The sequence below is a fragment of the Gopherus evgoodei genome, chromosome 6, assembly GCF_007399415.2.
Source record: "Gopherus evgoodei ecotype Sinaloan lineage chromosome 6, rGopEvg1_v1.p, whole genome shotgun sequence".
Classification (NCBI taxonomy): Eukaryota; Metazoa; Chordata; order Testudines; family Testudinidae; genus Gopherus; species Gopherus evgoodei.
The window spans coordinates 59,372,335-59,391,298 of record NC_044327.1 but is presented as its reverse complement, the minus strand read 5'-3'; the positions used below and the strand labels follow the sequence as shown (position 1 = coordinate 59,391,298).

General features: G+C 40.1%; 1 protein-coding gene across 3 annotated transcripts in view; it reads left to right on the top strand.

The window, feature by feature from the left end:
* The window catches only part of SNCAIP (synuclein alpha interacting protein), a 124,361-nt gene that overhangs the window by 56,886 nt on the left and 48,511 nt on the right, over window positions 1-18,964 (top strand). For all 3 annotated transcript variants that reach the window (XM_030567445.1, XM_030567446.1, XM_030567448.1), the window contains exon 3: window positions 11,826-11,898. In XM_030567445.1, coding sequence (XP_030423305.1) covers window positions 11,826-11,898 — 73 coding nt within the window. The remainder of the gene's footprint in view (window positions 1-11,825; window positions 11,899-18,964) is intronic.

The following is an 18,964-nucleotide window of genomic DNA, read 5'->3' as shown; positions in this document are numbered from 1 at the left end:
CTGGCATGTCTCCACCTTGCCCCAAGGAGACGCAAATCCAATCAGAGGCTTCTGAGTTTTTCAGGGAGACAGTCTAAGCATGAGGAGGAAGCTAAACTGCAAAAGACTTGGGCTGGACAGGGGGGAAAAAAACCAGAAATAAGCCAAAGTCATCCCCTGCCCTGTGGATACTGAAGTGGGCCCTTTGTTCCCTGAGGAAAGAAGCCAGGCTCCTACAGAGCTCCCTTTCCTCCAACTGAGGTTCAGGAAATTTCCATGATAATCATGGAGAAGTCCTGAAAAGTCCAGAGACCCAAAAAGGATCAAGCAAATATGTCCTTCACAAGGCAGTAATTAATATTTTTAATTAACAAGTGGGGTGAAAATCAGGGTTTATACCTGTGACCAGATACCCCTTCTCCTTTGCCTTCTTCTGCAGAGGGTCTGTTTACTGGGGCTTTTCTACATAGAAGCTCTCATAGTGCTCTGTATCCTGCTCATGGCCTCATGTCTGGGCATGCTGAGAAGCCTGTTCCTCCTGTGGAGCCCTGCCTCAGTATGCAGCCTAATGGGAATTGTGCTTGTCTGGGTTTCAGCCCGAAGTCCCTTGCTCTGCTTGGGAAAGGGACTCAGCTTTCAGGAATGGGAATTGTGCCATATGATCAATAGCCATAAACTTTTGCTGTGCCATGGAAAGGGGCTGAGGCTCTGGAAAGCAGGAAAGGGTCTCTCTCCTGCCACCTCTCCCTCACTCTGCATGCTGGCTCCTAAGCTTTACATTCTCTTCAGACACTCCTCATGAAGCCATATCATCATGGGATTACAGGGGGGTAAGAGGACTGAGAAATACAGGGCCGAAGGATTGGGGATAGCATTGGTGGAATCTCTGGACATGAACTGGGGGACCCAGGCTTGAGCTATGTCAATGCTGCAAAATGACAAGGTTTGGACCCAAGTCCCACTGAGACTTGGACTCACCCCACCCCACCTCACCCCAGGTGGCTCCTATGACCTGGGTCCTGAGAGCTTGCTAACCCAAGTCAGAAGGCTTATACGTGGATAGTAAGTGGGATTGGGCTTATACCTGTCTGAGACCAGGTTTGCAATGCAGTATAGGGGTACTGGCTCTTCCAGTCTAGGTATGTGTACCAGTATCCCATCTCTATTGTGCGGCCGCCATCCTAGGTTTGTGTGTGTACTACCTCCTACCTGTTAACAGCGAGAGGAAGGAGTACCACATATGCGTCACAGAAAAACAAAACAAAATTCTCAGCATGACAAAGACAAAAGAGCATTTGTATACGAGTGCTTATAATTCCTGAAGACTTTCTTCTGAACAACCCTCTGCACCCAGAGTCTGAAGTGGCTGGTAGTAGTCACAGCAAGGCACAGGTCGCACATTACACACACATACTCATACGTAAACAACATGCCAGTCAGTACCTTGTATGGAGAAACAGAACCATTCATAACTGGAAAGCAGCTGGAAAGGATCCATAGCTACCCTTTCTTCAAAATCAGGAAGAGCTTTTGATCCCAGTGCAGAGAATTGCTCACCTAGAGCTCAAAATAAAGTGTGACTCTGACCATAATGTTACCGTAATGACAAAGATTTGCAAAGATCCAAAACTTCATTGCATCATTCATTGCATTGAGGGGGCCATCAGTAGCCAGTTAGCTCCAGTGGCTAGGGTTGCTGATGCCATGCATCAGCTTCATCCTGAGTGGGTTTCTTAAAATGTACCTGCAGAAGTTTCTTCAGAGGACATAGAACCGTGCACTTGATGCAGTGACTCCTTCATTCAGACCAGAAAACCTACACTTGACTCCCTAACTGTTGATCATGGATTCTTCATTAACCTCTGATCAAGTCTGGTGTACAAACAGAATTCAGGATATTTCATTAATTGATCTGGTCAAATTCATATTGCACGTGTGAGGGGAAAGCTCCTTGGGAGCAGGGACTGCCTCTTTTGTATAGTGCCAACCACAATGGGGCACTGTCCTCTAGATGCTCGTGATACAAATATTATAATAATCCCAAAGTTTTGGTGCGCTCAGCTAAGCTAGAGTTTCTGCAGGAGATTTGGTTGGAGCCCTACAACCAAGCCCCTTAGAAACGTGGGTATCAGCCTTAGCAGCATTTTTCAGCCAGGCACATGGGATCCTCTATTTGAGTATGAGGTGCTATGTTTAATCACAATGACAAACTAGACAAACCTGTGGCTGGTGTCTTTCTAGATGTCATTACCTCTGAAAGGCAAGTTTTGGAGTTAGTTCTTATATCTATGCAAAAACCACACTGCTCTTGCCACGTGCAAAAGTTTATTCTTGTAGCTTCAGAAACCCTTTCTGTTCAAGGTAAGTTCCTTTTTCCACAGTTCCTGGGAAATCGTCGTCCTATCATTTTGTTGTAATCCTTGAAAGGTTGTGGTATATGTGGACATTCCTACCACTCCAAACACACATCTCGTGTGTGTGTGTGTGTGTGTGTGTGTGTGTGTGTGTGTGTGTGTGTGTGTGTGTGTAATACATATACACACGCACCAGTTGTACCCTATTCATCTCATTCCATCTGAAATGCAAAGGCCTTATTGCCTCAAAGTTGCTGCAGGCATGATATAAAAATTCTGCACCAATTAGCTTGCTATTGTATATGGGAAACTAAAGTCCTTAGAGGCACTAAGGGAATGTATATGGGCCTTATCTGAGGAAGGTTTGTAAAATAAGTTTCCATTCCTCTGAAGAGGCCTCCTTTGGTAGGAAGAAGCAACTGGGTTGGTTCCCACATAACTCGTTAGTTTACAAAGCTGTTTCTTTATAAGGGGAAGCTTCCATTCCTACTATTACTCTACTATAATAATTAAATTCTGCTTATCCCTCCCTCTTTCTGGGATTCGCTGCTTGCTTCTTCCTATAAGTAATGAGTGAGGAGAGAGACTTTGAATGAGAGATGTCTTATCTGATAATTTTCTCTCTATTCGTAGCTTTTCTCCAAATTCAACCCACCCTCGTAGCCTGAAATGAATATAAGCTGAAGTTCTTCTCTAAAAGGAGACTGTGGGTTTGTCTATGCCAACAATTAGATTGTGCAAGCTGGGATCTGAATCTACCCTGCACTAGCCTACTGCAGAGTAATTGTCCATGTGGACCTTGCAGGTGAACATTAACTGTTCATTGGCGCACTTTGAGCAAGACACTTTGGAGTGGAACTAGCTCAAAGCACTCTAATGAATTGTTAACCCACAGCAGCAGGATCCAAAGGGACAGTTAGACTGTGACAGGCTAATGCAGGGTAGGTTCATACCCAGTTTTCCACAGTCTAATTGTTTTTGTAGACAGGCCCTTAGATATAATATATTGTCTCAGGTTAATTTAGTACATTTCATTTGAGCTTGTCTTAATGCTAATAACTGGTTGGTGGAGTGTTTCTACAGTTGTGGAATAACTCTTTTGATGGCCTGAGCTGAAGGGTGGAGCTTAGTCCTGGAGCATCCAGCAACTCACTGAACTGCTTCCAAATTCCACAGGGAGGGGGAGGAGGGAGTATTAGCGCATGAATAATTAATTCTGAAAGAAGCTGCTAACAGAAAATGATCAAGTAAGAAATATCTCAGTCCTGGTGTTCTTGAAATACTTGCAGCTGTAATTATTGTGAGCAAAAAAGCTGTTCGTGTAAGGTGCACACTGGGCAGTTATTACAGGAACCACTAATGCAGTTCATTCCTCCCTCCCTAATCATATCTCTGCCATAAGTGTTTCTCTTTTATCAATAGAAAAGAAAAATTGTTTGTATGCTGAATGTCTGGTGAGTGAAGGCTCTTCAACACACAAATATTTCTGTTGTAAGCGGAATTTATTTATTTGATTTGCAGCTCACCTTTATGATACAAAGTGCAGAGCCCAAGCTCTCTTGTCAGATAACATTACAAGCTCTTGCAAAGGATTTTATTTTCTTTCTAGCATTTCGGAAGATGGTTCCTTTTAAAAAAGCTCCACATGCTTTACTCGCATGCAGCTTACTTTTAAAATGGATTTTATTTTTACCTATTTTATGTTGACTTTTGTTTAAAGGAGAGGGGGGAGGGAGGTTTTGAGACATCACAAGACAATGATCCAGTCTTGAGAGGATAGTTTATTCCAGGGCACTGTCTTGTGATGACTGTCCCATGTTAGATTATGTCCTGTAATCTCTTTCTAGGCCCAGTTTTACAAAAACATAAAGCAGAATAGATGTTTCCTCTTCTTGCCTCTCGCATTTTACCTGATGCTGCTAAATGATGGATTTAACTACCAGTTTCACTGTTGTACAGCTTAGATTGCCCATGCTATTAGGAAGTACTCTGACCTCCTGCTGAACCTTTGAGCTAATGGCATAGATTATAGAACAAGAAATATTATTCCTATCCCCAGGCAGGAGAATGAAGGAGTTGATGTCAAAGGCAAGATTAACTTGAGAAGTACTGGCTTTTCTACTACTCTGCTCATCTCTTATGTGGTCAAATGCTTGAATAAACAGACTTTTTACAAGGAAAGCGTTTAGGGATGGGTACAGGGGACAGAATTCTCCCTTTTGTCAATCCACAAAACACTTATGCTGCTGCCCCTCTAATCCCCAATTACCTGTGTGCATGTGACCAGCAGGCTAATTCATCTGGGTTGTTTAGGGCTCTCTGTCAAGCTCTCTTGGCTTTCTGAAACTTCAGGTTTCACCTTTATGCTGCTGTGGAGAGAGCAGCTCCAGAGCACTTTTATTAACCGTCTGCAACTTTCCTGCTATGCTTCCTGTTCAGATCTGTCATAAACAGATAGTTAAGGGTTAATGCCTCTTTTACCTGTAAAGGGTTAAGAAGCTCAGTGAATCTGGCTGACACCTGATCAGAGGACCAATAGAGGGACAAGATACTTTCAAATCTTGGTGGAGGGAGGTCTTTGTTTGTGCTCTTTATTTTGGGGGTTGTTCGGTCTTGGGACTAAGAGGGACCAGACGTCCAACCAGGCTCTCCAAATCTTTCTGAATCAGTCTCTCATGTTTCAAACTTGTAAGTATAGGCAGGCAAGGCGTGTTAGTCTTAATTTTGTTTTCTCAACTTGTAAATGTTTCTTTTTGCTGAGAGGATTTTACCTCTGTTTGCTGTAACTTTGAACCTAAGGCTAGAGGGGGTTCCTCTGGGCTGTACGAATTTGATTACCCTGTAAAGTATTTTCCATCCTGATTTTACAGAGATGATTTTTACCTTTCTTCTTTATTAAAAGCTTTCTTTTTAAGAACCTGATTGATTTCTCCTTGTTTTAAGATACAAGGAATTGGGTCTGGACTCACCAGGGATTAGTGGGGGAAAGGAGGAGGGGTGGTTAATTTCTCCTTGTTTTAAGATCCAAGGGGTTTGGATCTGTGTTCACCAGGGAATTGGTGATGTCCCTCAAGGCCACCCAGGAAGGGGAGAGTTTTGGGAGGCAGGAAGTGCTCCAGACACTGAAATTTCTGGATGGTGGCAGAGTTACCAGATCTAAGCTAGTAATTAAGCTTAGAAGTGTCCATGCAGGTCCCCACATTTGTACCCTAAAGTTCAGAGTGGGGAAGGAACCTTGACAAGATCCAAAGCAGATAAGTAGTGAGTGGAAATTGTTACAATCCGATGGCTGTTCTGTGGCCTATGTGCAGTGCTTTAGTGGTCTCAATCCATTTCTCAGTGTACATTTCTGTCCCAGATGAGATCCTTGTGAGTCATCTTGGCCAACAGGTCCAGATCTGAATGGCCACAGAAACTACCTTTGGAATACTAGAGCTGTTTTAAACACAAAATAAATATTTTTTTAAGTTTTACATGTGTGTATAAGTAAATAGAAACTATAACTTTCTCTCCCGTAAGATGCTCATTTTTGAGACTCTTAGACTGCCATCGTTTAAGTGCCACAAATCACAGATTTATTTGGGTGTAGTTTATATGTGAGTAGGGTAATGTTACATTCTGTCCAAAATGATGTTAGGTCACCAACTAGCACATCTTCACTTATTACTATTATGAAAGAGCAAGTGAAACAGACAATAGAAGAGTGGGAAATGAATAAAAGTGGGAGCACTATGAAACTTGTAAATTGCATTTAATCTCAGATATATATACCTTTAAAAATCAGTACGCACTTCCCCCTTTCCCAGTCACTCCAATGGGGACAGATAAAATTAGCCCTGTTAGTAAGTTGTATACTGTTCTAGTGGTCCCTTTATGGTTTCTTAGTAGTTTAAAATACAGGCTGCTTACTACACACTCATGTTATGCTGTTAAAATTATTATTATTACTTACTATTGCAATACAGCAATAATACCAAATGCCTTGATGTATTAGGTATTGTACAAGCACACAGGAAGACAGTCTGTTTCCCAAAGAGCTGTGTGTGGGTTCAGGGGTCTCTCTGCATTGTGGCACTGCTGGATTGGAGCTGGGTTTGAAAGAAGATGCTACATGTGACTTTAATAACAGTAAGAGGTAATTAAATACAGTAATAAAATTTTATATTTACATAGATTAGCTGTTGCATTCCTTGATGAATTTGAAATAATTTGAAAGCCTTTTGTCTTCTATTAATAAAATCGGCTGTTCTCAGTGACTGCTCACCCCAGCCAGACATTGGTTGACTGACTTCTTGAGCAGTAGGCAGAACTAATTATCATCCTCTAATTTCTACACAGTGAGACAAAAGGCAGAAGGCTGTTAAGACTTACAAACTCTTTTAGATTCAAACAAAAGCCAATAGAAAAACAACTCCTGTCTGTTGTTAAAAGAGAAGAATAAAATTCAGAGGATATGTCTATATCAAATGGTGCAAACAATACACATGAGCATGAAGTATCAGAATAGGGCTGTAAATGAGTTAATCATAGCCAGTTGGCCCATAGTTTATCCTCTTGGGAAGTAAATTATTTACTTATAGTCAAGCCACCAGTCTGCTATTTTCTTTTCAGTTATGGGTGCTGTTCTTTGTGTTTTGTTGTTTTAATGTTTACATAAGTGAATTCTGTGTTCATTAAAGGAAGAGGTTGAGAGCACTGACATAGCATAGACAAAGTTTTTGTGTAAGCTTTTTGTTTTCATTTTTAATGTCAATAAATATTCATCTGTTATGCTTAGGCAGCCATTTGGATTAGACATGCAGTATAAACAAATGAATTAATAAAATATGTTGTAAGGCTGCTCTGCTAATTCATAATCTTGTTCCCAACCTGCAGCACCCACAGTGTGTCCTGGACACAGATTGTGAATTTGCAGAATTGTGGGTAAGAGTTCTGTAAGTCACACAAAAACCCTGAAGGGAATAGTTAAGAGTTGATTACCTTATTTTCAATTGCAACTCGAGCTAGGATTTGTAACCTTGTCTCTGGAGGGGAAAATTGGGTGTTTTTCATTTTACTATGGAAGCACCGTATGTGGTGATGCTTTCTATGTATTGCTTTACTGGTTCTAGATCACTGTTTAAGTAGCAACCCTTGAAAAGTGTCGTGAAAGAGGAATGTACTGCACAGTTTTAAACCATGAAGTAGTGAATTTAAAAATGTTTTAAAATTTACTTAAAATATTTTAACTTATTAATACACTGGTGCAACTGTAATCTTAACTCTGGCAGTTAACTCTAATCTTTTTAAGAGAGTGTTTAATATCCAGAGTTACAATACAATATACCAGTTAAAGAATTTAGTATCAGTCAAGAATTTTGAATGATAGGCCAGAATTTGGAACTAAAACTTAGTTGTTTTTTGTTGATTTGATGTGAATGGAAGACAACTGAATTGCTGCATTTTCCAGAATAATATTTAAACAATAATAGTTTGTTCTAGGAAAAGTTCTACAGTGTTAATAACTGAGCAAAACTTAATTGTAATATGGACAAGAAGCTGTCTGTATCATCTAGCTAAAAACAGAGGAGTTAGGAGTTTAAGATGAAAACAAAGGCACTGGAGACCCAATCCAGTGCCTGTGAAATCTGTGAGAGTTTTGCCATTGACATCAGTGGGAGCAGGGTAAGGTCCTTGATGCTTTCAGCGATCACTTTGGACCTGATCCTTTGAGGTTGTCAGTGTCCCCACTGAGGTGCTGAGTGTCTCTTGGGAAGTGCTGAACATCTCAGTTCCAATGTAGTGCAAGTTAAGGATGCTCCATATGACAAGTGAAAGATTAACAAATAGCCATTATTGTCACTATACATTTCCCTTCATTTTATTTTTAAAACTGTTTCTGTTATGTCTCTGTGTGCCGCTGCATTTAATTTTTCTTCCATTATTTTTCTTTCTGCTATTATTGGGCTGGCAGTCAATTTTAAACTTGCATGAAACTGCCTAGAATGTACCTGCTAGATATTCTGAAGATTTGCTTGTTTGTGGGTGTGTATATTTAGAATTCATTTAATACGAAGTTTTAATTCAAACTTTAAAATAATATTAAGTGCAAAGATTTTAGAATTTCTATTCCATAAGATTTTGTAGTCATTATTGCTGGAATAATGACTGGTTAAACAAGCCATGATCATTTTCAGTAATGTGTGACCACAGATTTACAGCTTCTACTAGCAGAAAAACTGGGCTTGTCTGGATTCCCACTGAATTCTTAGAAATCTCTTGCCTGCTGTTATTAATCTCTTTCTAGCAGTACCATTTTTTTTCCACAATAGGAGTATCAAGATTGCAGATTATGACCTGATCATGTGGTTTGCTGAATGCCATCTTTTTCAGTGGGGGTGGAGGGCACACAGCACCTCTTAGAATCTGGATCATCTCTGTGTAATATGGTTGAAATAAAAAATACTACTACTAAGCAATCTAGTCTTGTAACATGCTTTTGTTTTGCAACTGGACTTTAGTGTAAACCACAAGATAACTCCTCTTCTGAGTTAGTGAAGACCAGGATAGAGTGTGTCTGCTGTTTAAAGGAGAATCCTCTGCTGCTCGCTCACTCACTCTGTGCTCTGGAGTGTATGACTTAACTGCTTCTTGTCTCGGTTTCTCTTTCTTTAGTGAGGTTTAATAATATCTGTTTCACAAAGGAGCTGTGAGGCTTAATTAATGTGTGTAAAGCATTTTAAGATCCTTGAATGAAAAGTGGAAAATAACATCACTGAATTGTGTAGCAAACATGGCATTCTGGTTAAAGAATGGGAGCCCTACAGCTATCAGCATTGTAGTTCAATCCATCAAATAACTTGGAAATTCTGTCTGGAAGAAAGGTTAACAACCATTGGTGGACCAGGACTGGAGCTAGAAAGCTAGAGAAGGAAGTTGCTGGGAAAGGTCTGCTACAGGAAGCAAGTACTGTTACCTCCTAGCAGCTCTATAGTTTCTAAGCTGAAAGCCATGTCTCTGTATTGACCACAAATGCAGATAGCAGAAATGTAAAAGTGCAAAAATATTTCTGAGAATAGAAGTGGGTGGGAGAAAATCTGTTAACGAAATCAAGCATACATTGTTAAACATCATCATCATCAAATTTATAACACATTTAATTTACTTTTTTGTGGGTAACTGAGTATATTTTAATACAACATAGGACCAACAAGAAAGTTTTTACTTCCAGAAGTGGAAAAAAAAGACAGAGAAGGATTGGGTCTTCACTTTTGAGAATGCCTGACAAACACATAACATTGGAGTACAAAAGGCCTAATTCTATTTGAATTACAGACTGTGTTAATAGTTTAACCTGCACCAACTGGTGTTGTTATAGAGCTACAAATTTCTTGGTAGCTTCTTTTAAGAATCTTACTATGCCAGTTCAACATTCTTTTTTTATCTGTATGGTAAAATACTGAAATGTACGGATCAATGTTTGACTTTTCATGCAACAGCAGCAATAAAAAATACATGCAGTTTGTGTGTGTGTGTTTGTATGTAATGGTATCCTTCTCCCTTCACATATCACTTATTGTCTTAGAGTATATCTGCACTGGAATTAAAACCCCGTGGCTGGCCCATGCCAACTGACTTGGGCTCTGGCTAAAAGGCTGTTTAATTGTGGTGTAGAAGTTTGGGCTTGGGCTGGAGCTCAGGCTCTAGAACCCTATGGGGTGAGAGGGTCCCAGAGCTTAAGCTGTAGTCTCAACCCGAACATCTACACTGCAGCTATACAGCCCCTTAGTGTGACCAGCTGCAGTTGTCTAATTGCAGTGTAGACAGACCCTTAGATTGTGAGCAGGAACAAAATATTTGTGTGTGTTTGTACTTCCCCCTAATATAATGGAACTTCTCCCTGGGTTGGGTACTCGGAGTAGCACTGCGATATAAAAATTAATTAATAAATTAAAGTTCTGATGCTGAGACTGCTTAGCATCTGCAGTTCCCATTGACATAGTTGCAGGTGCCCCATGTCTCTTAGGATTAGTAGGCCCTAAAGAAGAAAAGTAAATTATAGAGGGAAGCTGTGTTTGGGGGGTGGTTGTATGTGTTTGAAGTAGCCACAATCCATGGAGTGACTGTTTTACTTGAGTTCACTGGAATCAAACAAGTAAGTTATTTCTGTAATTGGTCACCTGAGATTTACTTTGTATCATGCAGAGGCATATTGTCACTTGAACTTTAATTTGCTTCAGACATGCAATTGGCAAACTGTCAACAAAAAAACAAAACTGGTATGACAGTTCCTTTTTTGTGTGGAAAGCTGCCATGTTTTTGTGTGTTGTTGTTCGGCTTCATCTGTCAATAGCAAACTAGCTGAAAATATGCCTTCCTTTACGAACATATGGTTTTTATATATTCCTCAACATTTTGTTCTATATTAATCCTAAATATTTTTACTTTACTTTTGTCTGTTTTTAATAGCTCTTTTAAATGTGCAGAATCCATTGTTTTTTTTTAAAAAGGCATAATGATTTTCAGATATGTGTTGGTTTGAAAGGAAATTCTTGTGACACTGTAGCATTAGATTAAGGGTTTCTTGATATTGAGTAACCAGATTTCTGTTTGTGGGAAATTGTATTTTTATGATGTTGGATCATATGGCAGATTGAAGGCATTCCACAAGATTATAAGGAAACGTTTGTTGCTTAGTCGGATTAATATGTCGTCCTCCCTCCACCCCTTTAAAGTTGAATCCAAAGAGTAACTTGTTGATCAACATCAGGTGTATCCCCTCACATCAAAGTGGTAATACATGTTTGCTTTAATGAAAGCTATTCTTGGATTTATGTCCTTGTTTGCCTGTGTGTTGTGGGGAGGTGTCTGTTTCTGAGATCAGATCTCTAACACACTAGCATATTTTTTCACATAGCATTGTATAAATCTGAATTTTATCTGCTATAAAACAAATTATGTTAAAGAGAGGTATGCTGGATCTTGCAAAATCAAACACCATAATGTATAGCACAGGCGACCAAAGTAGTCCCTGGGTTTCTAAAGCCTCTGTCAATTTTAATATGGTGGTACCACCTGTGGAAATGATGAATATATGTGACATCTTAACCCAAGCAGTTATGCTCCACAAGGATGACAAGTCCAAGCAAGAAATGCTGATATTATCTGTATGGTAAAATACTGAAATGTACGGATCAATGTTTGACTTTTCATGCAACAGCAGCAATAAAAAATACATGCAGTTTGTGTGTGTGTGTTTGTATGTAATGGTATCCTTCTCCCTTCACATATCACTTATTGTATTAGATGGAGTGCTGGATGTTGGGATGCAGTTGCCATCATAGGCAGATAGCAGCTGCTCCATTTCGTGCAGATTAGGGGTAACTTCAGGACTCAGCTACATAGGACACTTGGAATAAGAGTGTCCTTACTACTATTGTGTTTTTCTTTTGTATAATTTTGGGAATGAGCCAATTTGTATTTTATATGCATTTTTCCCTCTCTCTATTTCAGTACTCGGTAACTTCTCTCAAGACTATCCCAGAATTATGTAGAAGGTGTGATTCGCAAAATGAAGACAGATCAGGTATGCTGCCCACTTTTGTTCTCCCATCCTCTTTTAGGCTGCTTCTTAAGGTGAAGGACTTGACAGCCTTTGCTTCTTGGCAGTGTTCTGCTGGTTTTGTTTTCATTTATTTTTGTACTGCTTTCTGGAAACATGGATTTTTTTTTTCCAACAGATGTTAGGTCATTAGCACAAAAAAAAAATTCCATAAAAGGATTTGGCTATATAAACGTAAGGCTTCATCTGAGCAATCCAAACCACAATATATTCAACAATTTACTTGAAAACCCAAGAAACCATTGGTGACAAGATATAATGATGTAGGCGCCAATGAAAGAATGTTGGATACATTTACTCTGCCTATGACATGACCAGTTTGAGGGATGATATTTTGCCAGGGTCTGAAACCCTATCAGAGATGCTACAAGATAGATTCTACAGTACTCTACTCTAAGACATACTGTAACAGTTAAGATTAAAGCAAAGTTTTTGAGTTTAATAGTGTAAACTAAATGAAGAATCATGGCATATAGATGAGAACCAGCTGGAGACCTTTACCCCCCCACTGACAAAAAGTGCATGCAGTGTTGTTTTTCACTTTCTAAATCAGATTAAGCCTCTTCTGTTTCTCTTTTTGTGATGAACAAAAATGAATTGATGAGAGTAATACTTTACTATGGAGCTATGAAAAGTTTTTTTTATGCTTTCATCTGATGCTTTAAGTGTGCTTTCATTAATATTGTTGAATCTAAAATATTTACAGCAGAAACCTGAGATCTGAAATTCAGGGGAAGATGGACCATGCCAGACTTTGGCAACCCTTATTTCTGTAGTTCCTTTCACATAGTTGTAAATTACCAAGGTTTGTAGCTAAATTGCAGCTTTCTAATAGCTGCTTCTCCTGCCAGAATTATTAAGGGCTAGATTGTCACAGTCCTTATGGCAGTTGGACTTTAAAATAAAGGGAAGTAAAGCCTCACTTACTTCTCTGCTCAGATTGTGACTGGTTGCAGTAGGGAGGGGAGGGTGTATTCAAACAATACTTTCTGCTGCAAACAAGTGGCTGGGGAAGGGACGGGGAATGGGATGTAAACTATAATGATCTCGGCGTTCATTAAACAACTAACTGGTGAATGAGAAAGGAATAAAACCTCTAATAAAACAAACAAGAGAACTACTGTGATGAATTGCTGTACACAGCTACATTGTGTTCTCAACCCCAGCTTCCAGGACACCTCTCTAAACTACTATATTTACAATACTGTCCGTTATGAGGGATCGTCACTAAATTATAATCTTCCACACACATATCGCTACATAAACTGCTCCACAAAAAGGGGATAAAGCAAGAGGGAGCAGGCTAGGAATTGCAATAAAGTCACAATTCATTCTCTAGTCTCTTCCCAACCAGAATGGTCTGCTCAGCTCCCTTTGAAGAAATAATATTTCTTTTTATTTGCAGAGAGAGCCTTGCGAATGTATACCAATAACAAGGTTGGAATATTTGTTACGCCTGCTTCTTCTTAGAAATCCTGGGATAGTCACAGCCTGCTGTGCAGCTGAATTGTTAACTAGGTTCCATCTGTAAAGTCTCTTTTGCTGTCAGTTGTCTTCCAATGATGCCCACTGAGTTACTTCTTTACACACCAATTGCCTTGAATGAGGTTGGATAGATGCAATTACAGGCTTTTCTGGAAGACAGACGGTAGCGCCAGGGGACCCCTACCAATGGAAATTAACTAAGAGTTCTGTTGAAAGTGCTTGATCCAGAAAATAATACAATTTACTTTCTCAGAGCTGGTAACCATTTCAGTCCTAAAGGTTGTGTAGGACTGAAAGTAGCATGACCTTATTTTTTTCATTAAAAGTATAATGGAATATATGCAAGGAGTAGAACCATTGAGTGAGAAGATAACATTCCATATCCTTGATGGGCATAAATAGGTATAACTCCATTGAAGTATCAGTAGAACTACATCAGTTGATATCAGCTGAGATCATTTTTACATAGTTGTCTTTGAGAGAGAAACCTTAACTTTTCTTCCTTAGTTTCCCTATTAGGAAATAGAGATAATAATTACCTGTCTTCAAAAAGAGTTGAGATTAAAAAAAATTAGTCAGTGACTGTATAGCACTAAAGTGCCAAACTTTAGGATACATACACACATCACAGTCATACAGGGGCATACGAGCTCCTAGAGTCCTGGCTTAAGTGAACAATTATTGCAGAACTTTTTAGAAAATGTTAGCAGTTATGTATGGACTCAAGAACAAGCATTTGGGTTCATCCTTTCTTGCAGCAGGAGTCTACAAGTCCCATCTATTCTCCTTCACGCACAGGTTCACCATTCAAACAATGGGGTTTTCCTGTTACTGCAGCTTAGGAGGCAAAACCAGGCCTGTTATGTATAGGGAAATGGCTTGACTCCACTCACTGGGAAAAACCCAGGTTTTATTCTGTTCTACTGTGGTCTCCTGTCCTTCTGACTTCCTGATCTGCAGATTATAGGAAAACTATTAATCTCTCCAAGAGTTATTTATTATGTATTATTTCCACATAAAGAGAAAATATGTCCAGCCCCTACAGAAGATAGTAAAAGTGTAAATGAAGACAACCTGATATGTCTGCACTCCATTGACAATTTAAATTATAATTGTATGCAGAACAACTGTGCGGTGTTAGGAGAGGTGTTGGGGCTCCCCTGAGACCTCTTCCATTCAGTTCCCCCAAAACTCAGTTCGACTCCAATCTCATCACTCATGTTCCTTTCTTTGGTAAACAGTAAGGCTACACTTAGCTGATTAGTCTCAAACACAGGAGGTGGAAGCACACACAATATGAACTCTACCTTATTTTACATTTAGGCTTGTTTACTAACACGAGAATGTTCCTGCTGATCTGAGCTAGCCATCCTAACTCCAGCATACTGCTTGTATAAGAACTTAACTTTCCATTCATCTTCCCAGTCATGCCCAATAAGAAATAAGGCAAGTTACTTATGTCAAGCCAGGTCTGCTAGAAGCTGGTCCAGCCATCCACCTCAAAATCTCATTACTTACTAGGCTAGCAAAATAATAGCTACTCTGCACTCAAGACTTTTCCTCTACCTCCGTAGTGGTGCTTTTGATTAGGTGTGCTGCAGAAAAAATAAGCTGCCACTTTTTTTGCCTCCAGCTGTGGGTTTGAATCATTTTTTGGTTATTTTTTCTTTTGTATTTTAGTTCAGCAAGCTCAATCAAGGGATCAAGAATCCAGAAAAATATAGATACATTTTTATTTTATATTAAAAAATGAAAGATATGTGTACAGCAAAGTCACTGCAAGACAATCTGAACTGAATTGTATCACCAGAAGCTCTTGATGAGACTAAAATCCTGTATTACATCATTACCAATCTGTTATTCATGGTGTAAGAATGGGATTTAGTCAATACCATTTTCTTCACCCATTTCATCTAAATGTTTGAATAATACGGTGGTAACATGAGAAAGTGTTTGGTTATATTGATTTTAAATTGCTCTGAATACCTTTAATCCTAGGAAAACATAACATTATTTACCAATCAGCATGCTTTCTCATGGATTCCACCCAAACTTTTCAACAGATCTTTTTTTTTGTCCTTATTGCCTGACTGCTGCTCCTTCAGGGCCCATCGTCATCTGGATTTCACTTCTTATTTTCAAAAATCCAATAATGCATCTTTTTTTTTTCTCACTGTCCATTCTTTTGGTCAACAAGGAGCCAAAGGGTCTGAGAAGAATCCTCTCCAGCTGGATTTTCCCCCTGGTGTAAAAGGGTTGGATCTGTCACCTCCATGGCATCTTCTGGCCCTATTGTCTCCTAAAGGTCAAGGATCTGTGCCTAAGGGGAAATGCATTCCTTAGTCTCTCACCTTCTCTGTCATAAACAGATAGCTAAGGGTTAATATCTCTTTCACCTGGAAAGGAGTAACCTGAAACACCTGACCAGAGGACCAATCAGGAAACAAGACTTTTTCAAATCTGGGTGGAGGGAAGTTTTGGGGTCTGAGTTCTTTGTTCTTTGTCCTGTGTCTGTGCCCTCTCGGCTCTGAGAGTGATTTCTCTATCTCCAGCTTTCTAATCTTCTGTTTGCAAGTTGTAAGTACAAAGATAGTAAGACAATAGGGTTATATTGTTTTTTTGTATTTACATGTGTGTAGTTGCTGGAGTGTTTTGAATTGTATTCTTTTGGATAAGGCTGTTCATTCACTTTTTTTTTCTTAAGCAATTGACCCTGTATATTTTCACCTTTTACAGAGACTATTTTTAATGTATTTTTCTTTCTTTTTATAAAGCTTTCTTTTTAAGACCTGTTGGAGTTTTTCTTTAGTGGGGACTCCAGGGAATTGAGTTTGCAGCTCACCAGGGAATTGGTGGGAGGAAGAAGTCAGGGGAAAATTTCTTTGTGTTAGATTTACTAAGCCTGACTTTGCATACCCTCTGGGTGACGGGGGAAGAGAGATTAGCTCTCTCGGTACTTGTGTTTCCAGGACTGGAAACAGGGAGGGTGGAATCCCTCTGTTTAGATTCACGGAGCTTGCTTCTGTATATCTCTCCAGGAACCCAGGGAGGGAACACCTGGAAGGGAGGAGGGGAAAGGGAAATAGTTTATTCCCCTTTGTTGTGAGACTCAAGGAATCTGAGTCTTGGGGTCCCCCAAGGAAGGTTTTGGGGAGACCACAGTGAGCTAGGCACTGTATAAATCCCTGGCTGGTGGCAGCTTTACCAGGTCCAAGCTGGTAACTAAGCTTGGAGGTTTTCATGCTAACACCCATATTTGGACGCTAAGGTCCAAATCTGGGAAAAAATGGTATGACATGAGTGGCAGCAGAGTTAATGCAAAGTGAGGGCATTATCTTTTCTGTGACCCTCTTACCAGCAAGAAGTTGCTGTTTAATGGGCACATTGCTAGGACTGTGGAGTCTGAGAGAAACGTAACAGTTCAGTAAAGCTGCAGAGGGCCCCACAGTCAGTCAGGGGTTCCAGATCCCTGGGTTTCCACAGGATTTAAGGGGGAAAGCACATCCCATTCTGTGGGGAAAAGGGTATGAGGTAAGTTCTTGTTCATCCAGTTGTCCTTCATGACGCAAAATGATTCAAGGAGAACTCGGGGGTATGTCTATACTACAGCTGAGAGTGAGCATCCAGTGTGAGTAGACAGACTTGCACTAGCAGGGCTCAAGCGAGATTGCTAAAAATAGTTGTACATTGTGGCTTGGGCGGCAGACCCCCCAGGCTTGAGTTTGAGTGGCTAGCAGGAGTCTCTGCCAGAGCTCCAACGTCCACAATACGATTTTTAGTGCACTAGCTCAGCTTGAACTAGTGCAAGTCTGTCAACCCAAAGTGGAAGATTTGCTCCCAGCTGCAATATAGACATATCCTGTAAGGTTTTTCTGTCCCATCCCATCTCATGGAAGGGCTGTTCATGGCCAGGGTAATTAGATCCAAGGACCTTTATGGCCCTATTTATACTGAGGCCAACTAAAGTTAAAGGAATCCATTTAAACATAATTCCAGCTAGTTCCGTTTCTGTCACGGTGTTGCTAACCCATAGATCACTTGATTTCCAGTGTTTTCTAAGCAAGAATGATTTACTTGAGCAGAAATTGTCTCTTGTTGCTTTTGTTGTTCAGTATGAAATTGCTTGCTTGCTTTCTCGTAGTAAGTGAACATTGGGGAGAAAGGTAGATTTGATAAGGCCATTGCAGTTAACTATTCATGACATCTGTGCCCAACCAGCTTCGCTGAGCTAGTTGATTGCACTAAGGTGTATTCTGTTAGCTGAGATGACTCTGTGATGTTGTTAAATAGATGTCTAGAATGAGAACAGCATCCTACTTGAGATCTTTATTCACTTACTGATGAAAGCCAACTGAGTTCTTGTCCCCAGCAGTGAAAGGTTAATTCAGTAACCCTCTATGCTACTGAATCCGCTGAACTAAATAAAGCATGGTTCACAAGAATATCCAGGGGATTGCTTTCCTACTGGGGAAATTATCAGTAAATATTGAAATTTTCTATTCCTCCAAGTTTGGTGCTCTTGTTCCTGGGGGAATTCTGCACCAAAAAATTATGCACACAATATTTTAAAATTCTGCATATTTGTTGTCAAAATAATGCAATATAATCCAGCTAGTTTCAATTATTTTGGTAATTTATTTAAACTACAATACAATGGATGGAGAATGGGAGTGGAGAGCATTGGAGGAAATCACCAACCCCCACTCCCCTCCTTACCCCTCATCTAATAGTAATGTAGGTAGTATTGACACATTGCTTCCAATTATTAGTCAACAAATATATGCAGCCTATGCTCAGTGTCACATCACAGACAACTGAAGAACAAGTGATGGCTGGGGACTCAAGCTCACAATTTATACTGGCTACTGACCATGTCCAAAAGGTCAGTAGCAAACAGTTCATGAAGTACATTTTGATAAGACATTTTTTCAATCCAAAAATTGAGACCAGTTCTCATCACTAAGCACCATAAGCATTTATAAGGCCATATTGTCCTTTACAGCAAGGCTCCTTTACACCACTCTGGCAATGTAAAGGAGCCTTAAAATTTTTATACTTGTTTTATACTCCTGGGGAAATTTACTAAGAACAATGGGAACCATTCCCTAAGTAGGCAGGCTGCTGTATTCTCCTCTGCCTGAGGGAACAGAGCTTGCCCCACTCCTACCTCTTCGGAAATACCCCAAAGCCCTGCCCCTCCATGCCGAGAGTGCTGTAATAGCGAGAGAGAAAGACAGAGTGTTTCTCTCTCTCTCTCTCATATACACATGGCTATCCAGCCCCCCTCTCCCAGGTGGTGATTTACATCTCTACCGGCTGCTCTGGGTGCCCAAACCGACCTGTCTGTGTTACCTGACATTAGGCCAGCTAGTAAGCTTAGGGAGGACTAATGACCCACCAGAGTTTGTCAGAAAGCAGCATGTTTATTATACTGATAGCTAAGCTCAAAAGAAGGGGGGGAGGGTCACACTAACACTCGCACACTTACACTTCCAGGACAGGCATGGCACTGGAGATGTTAGGATCCTTTAAGGTAAGAGTCCCA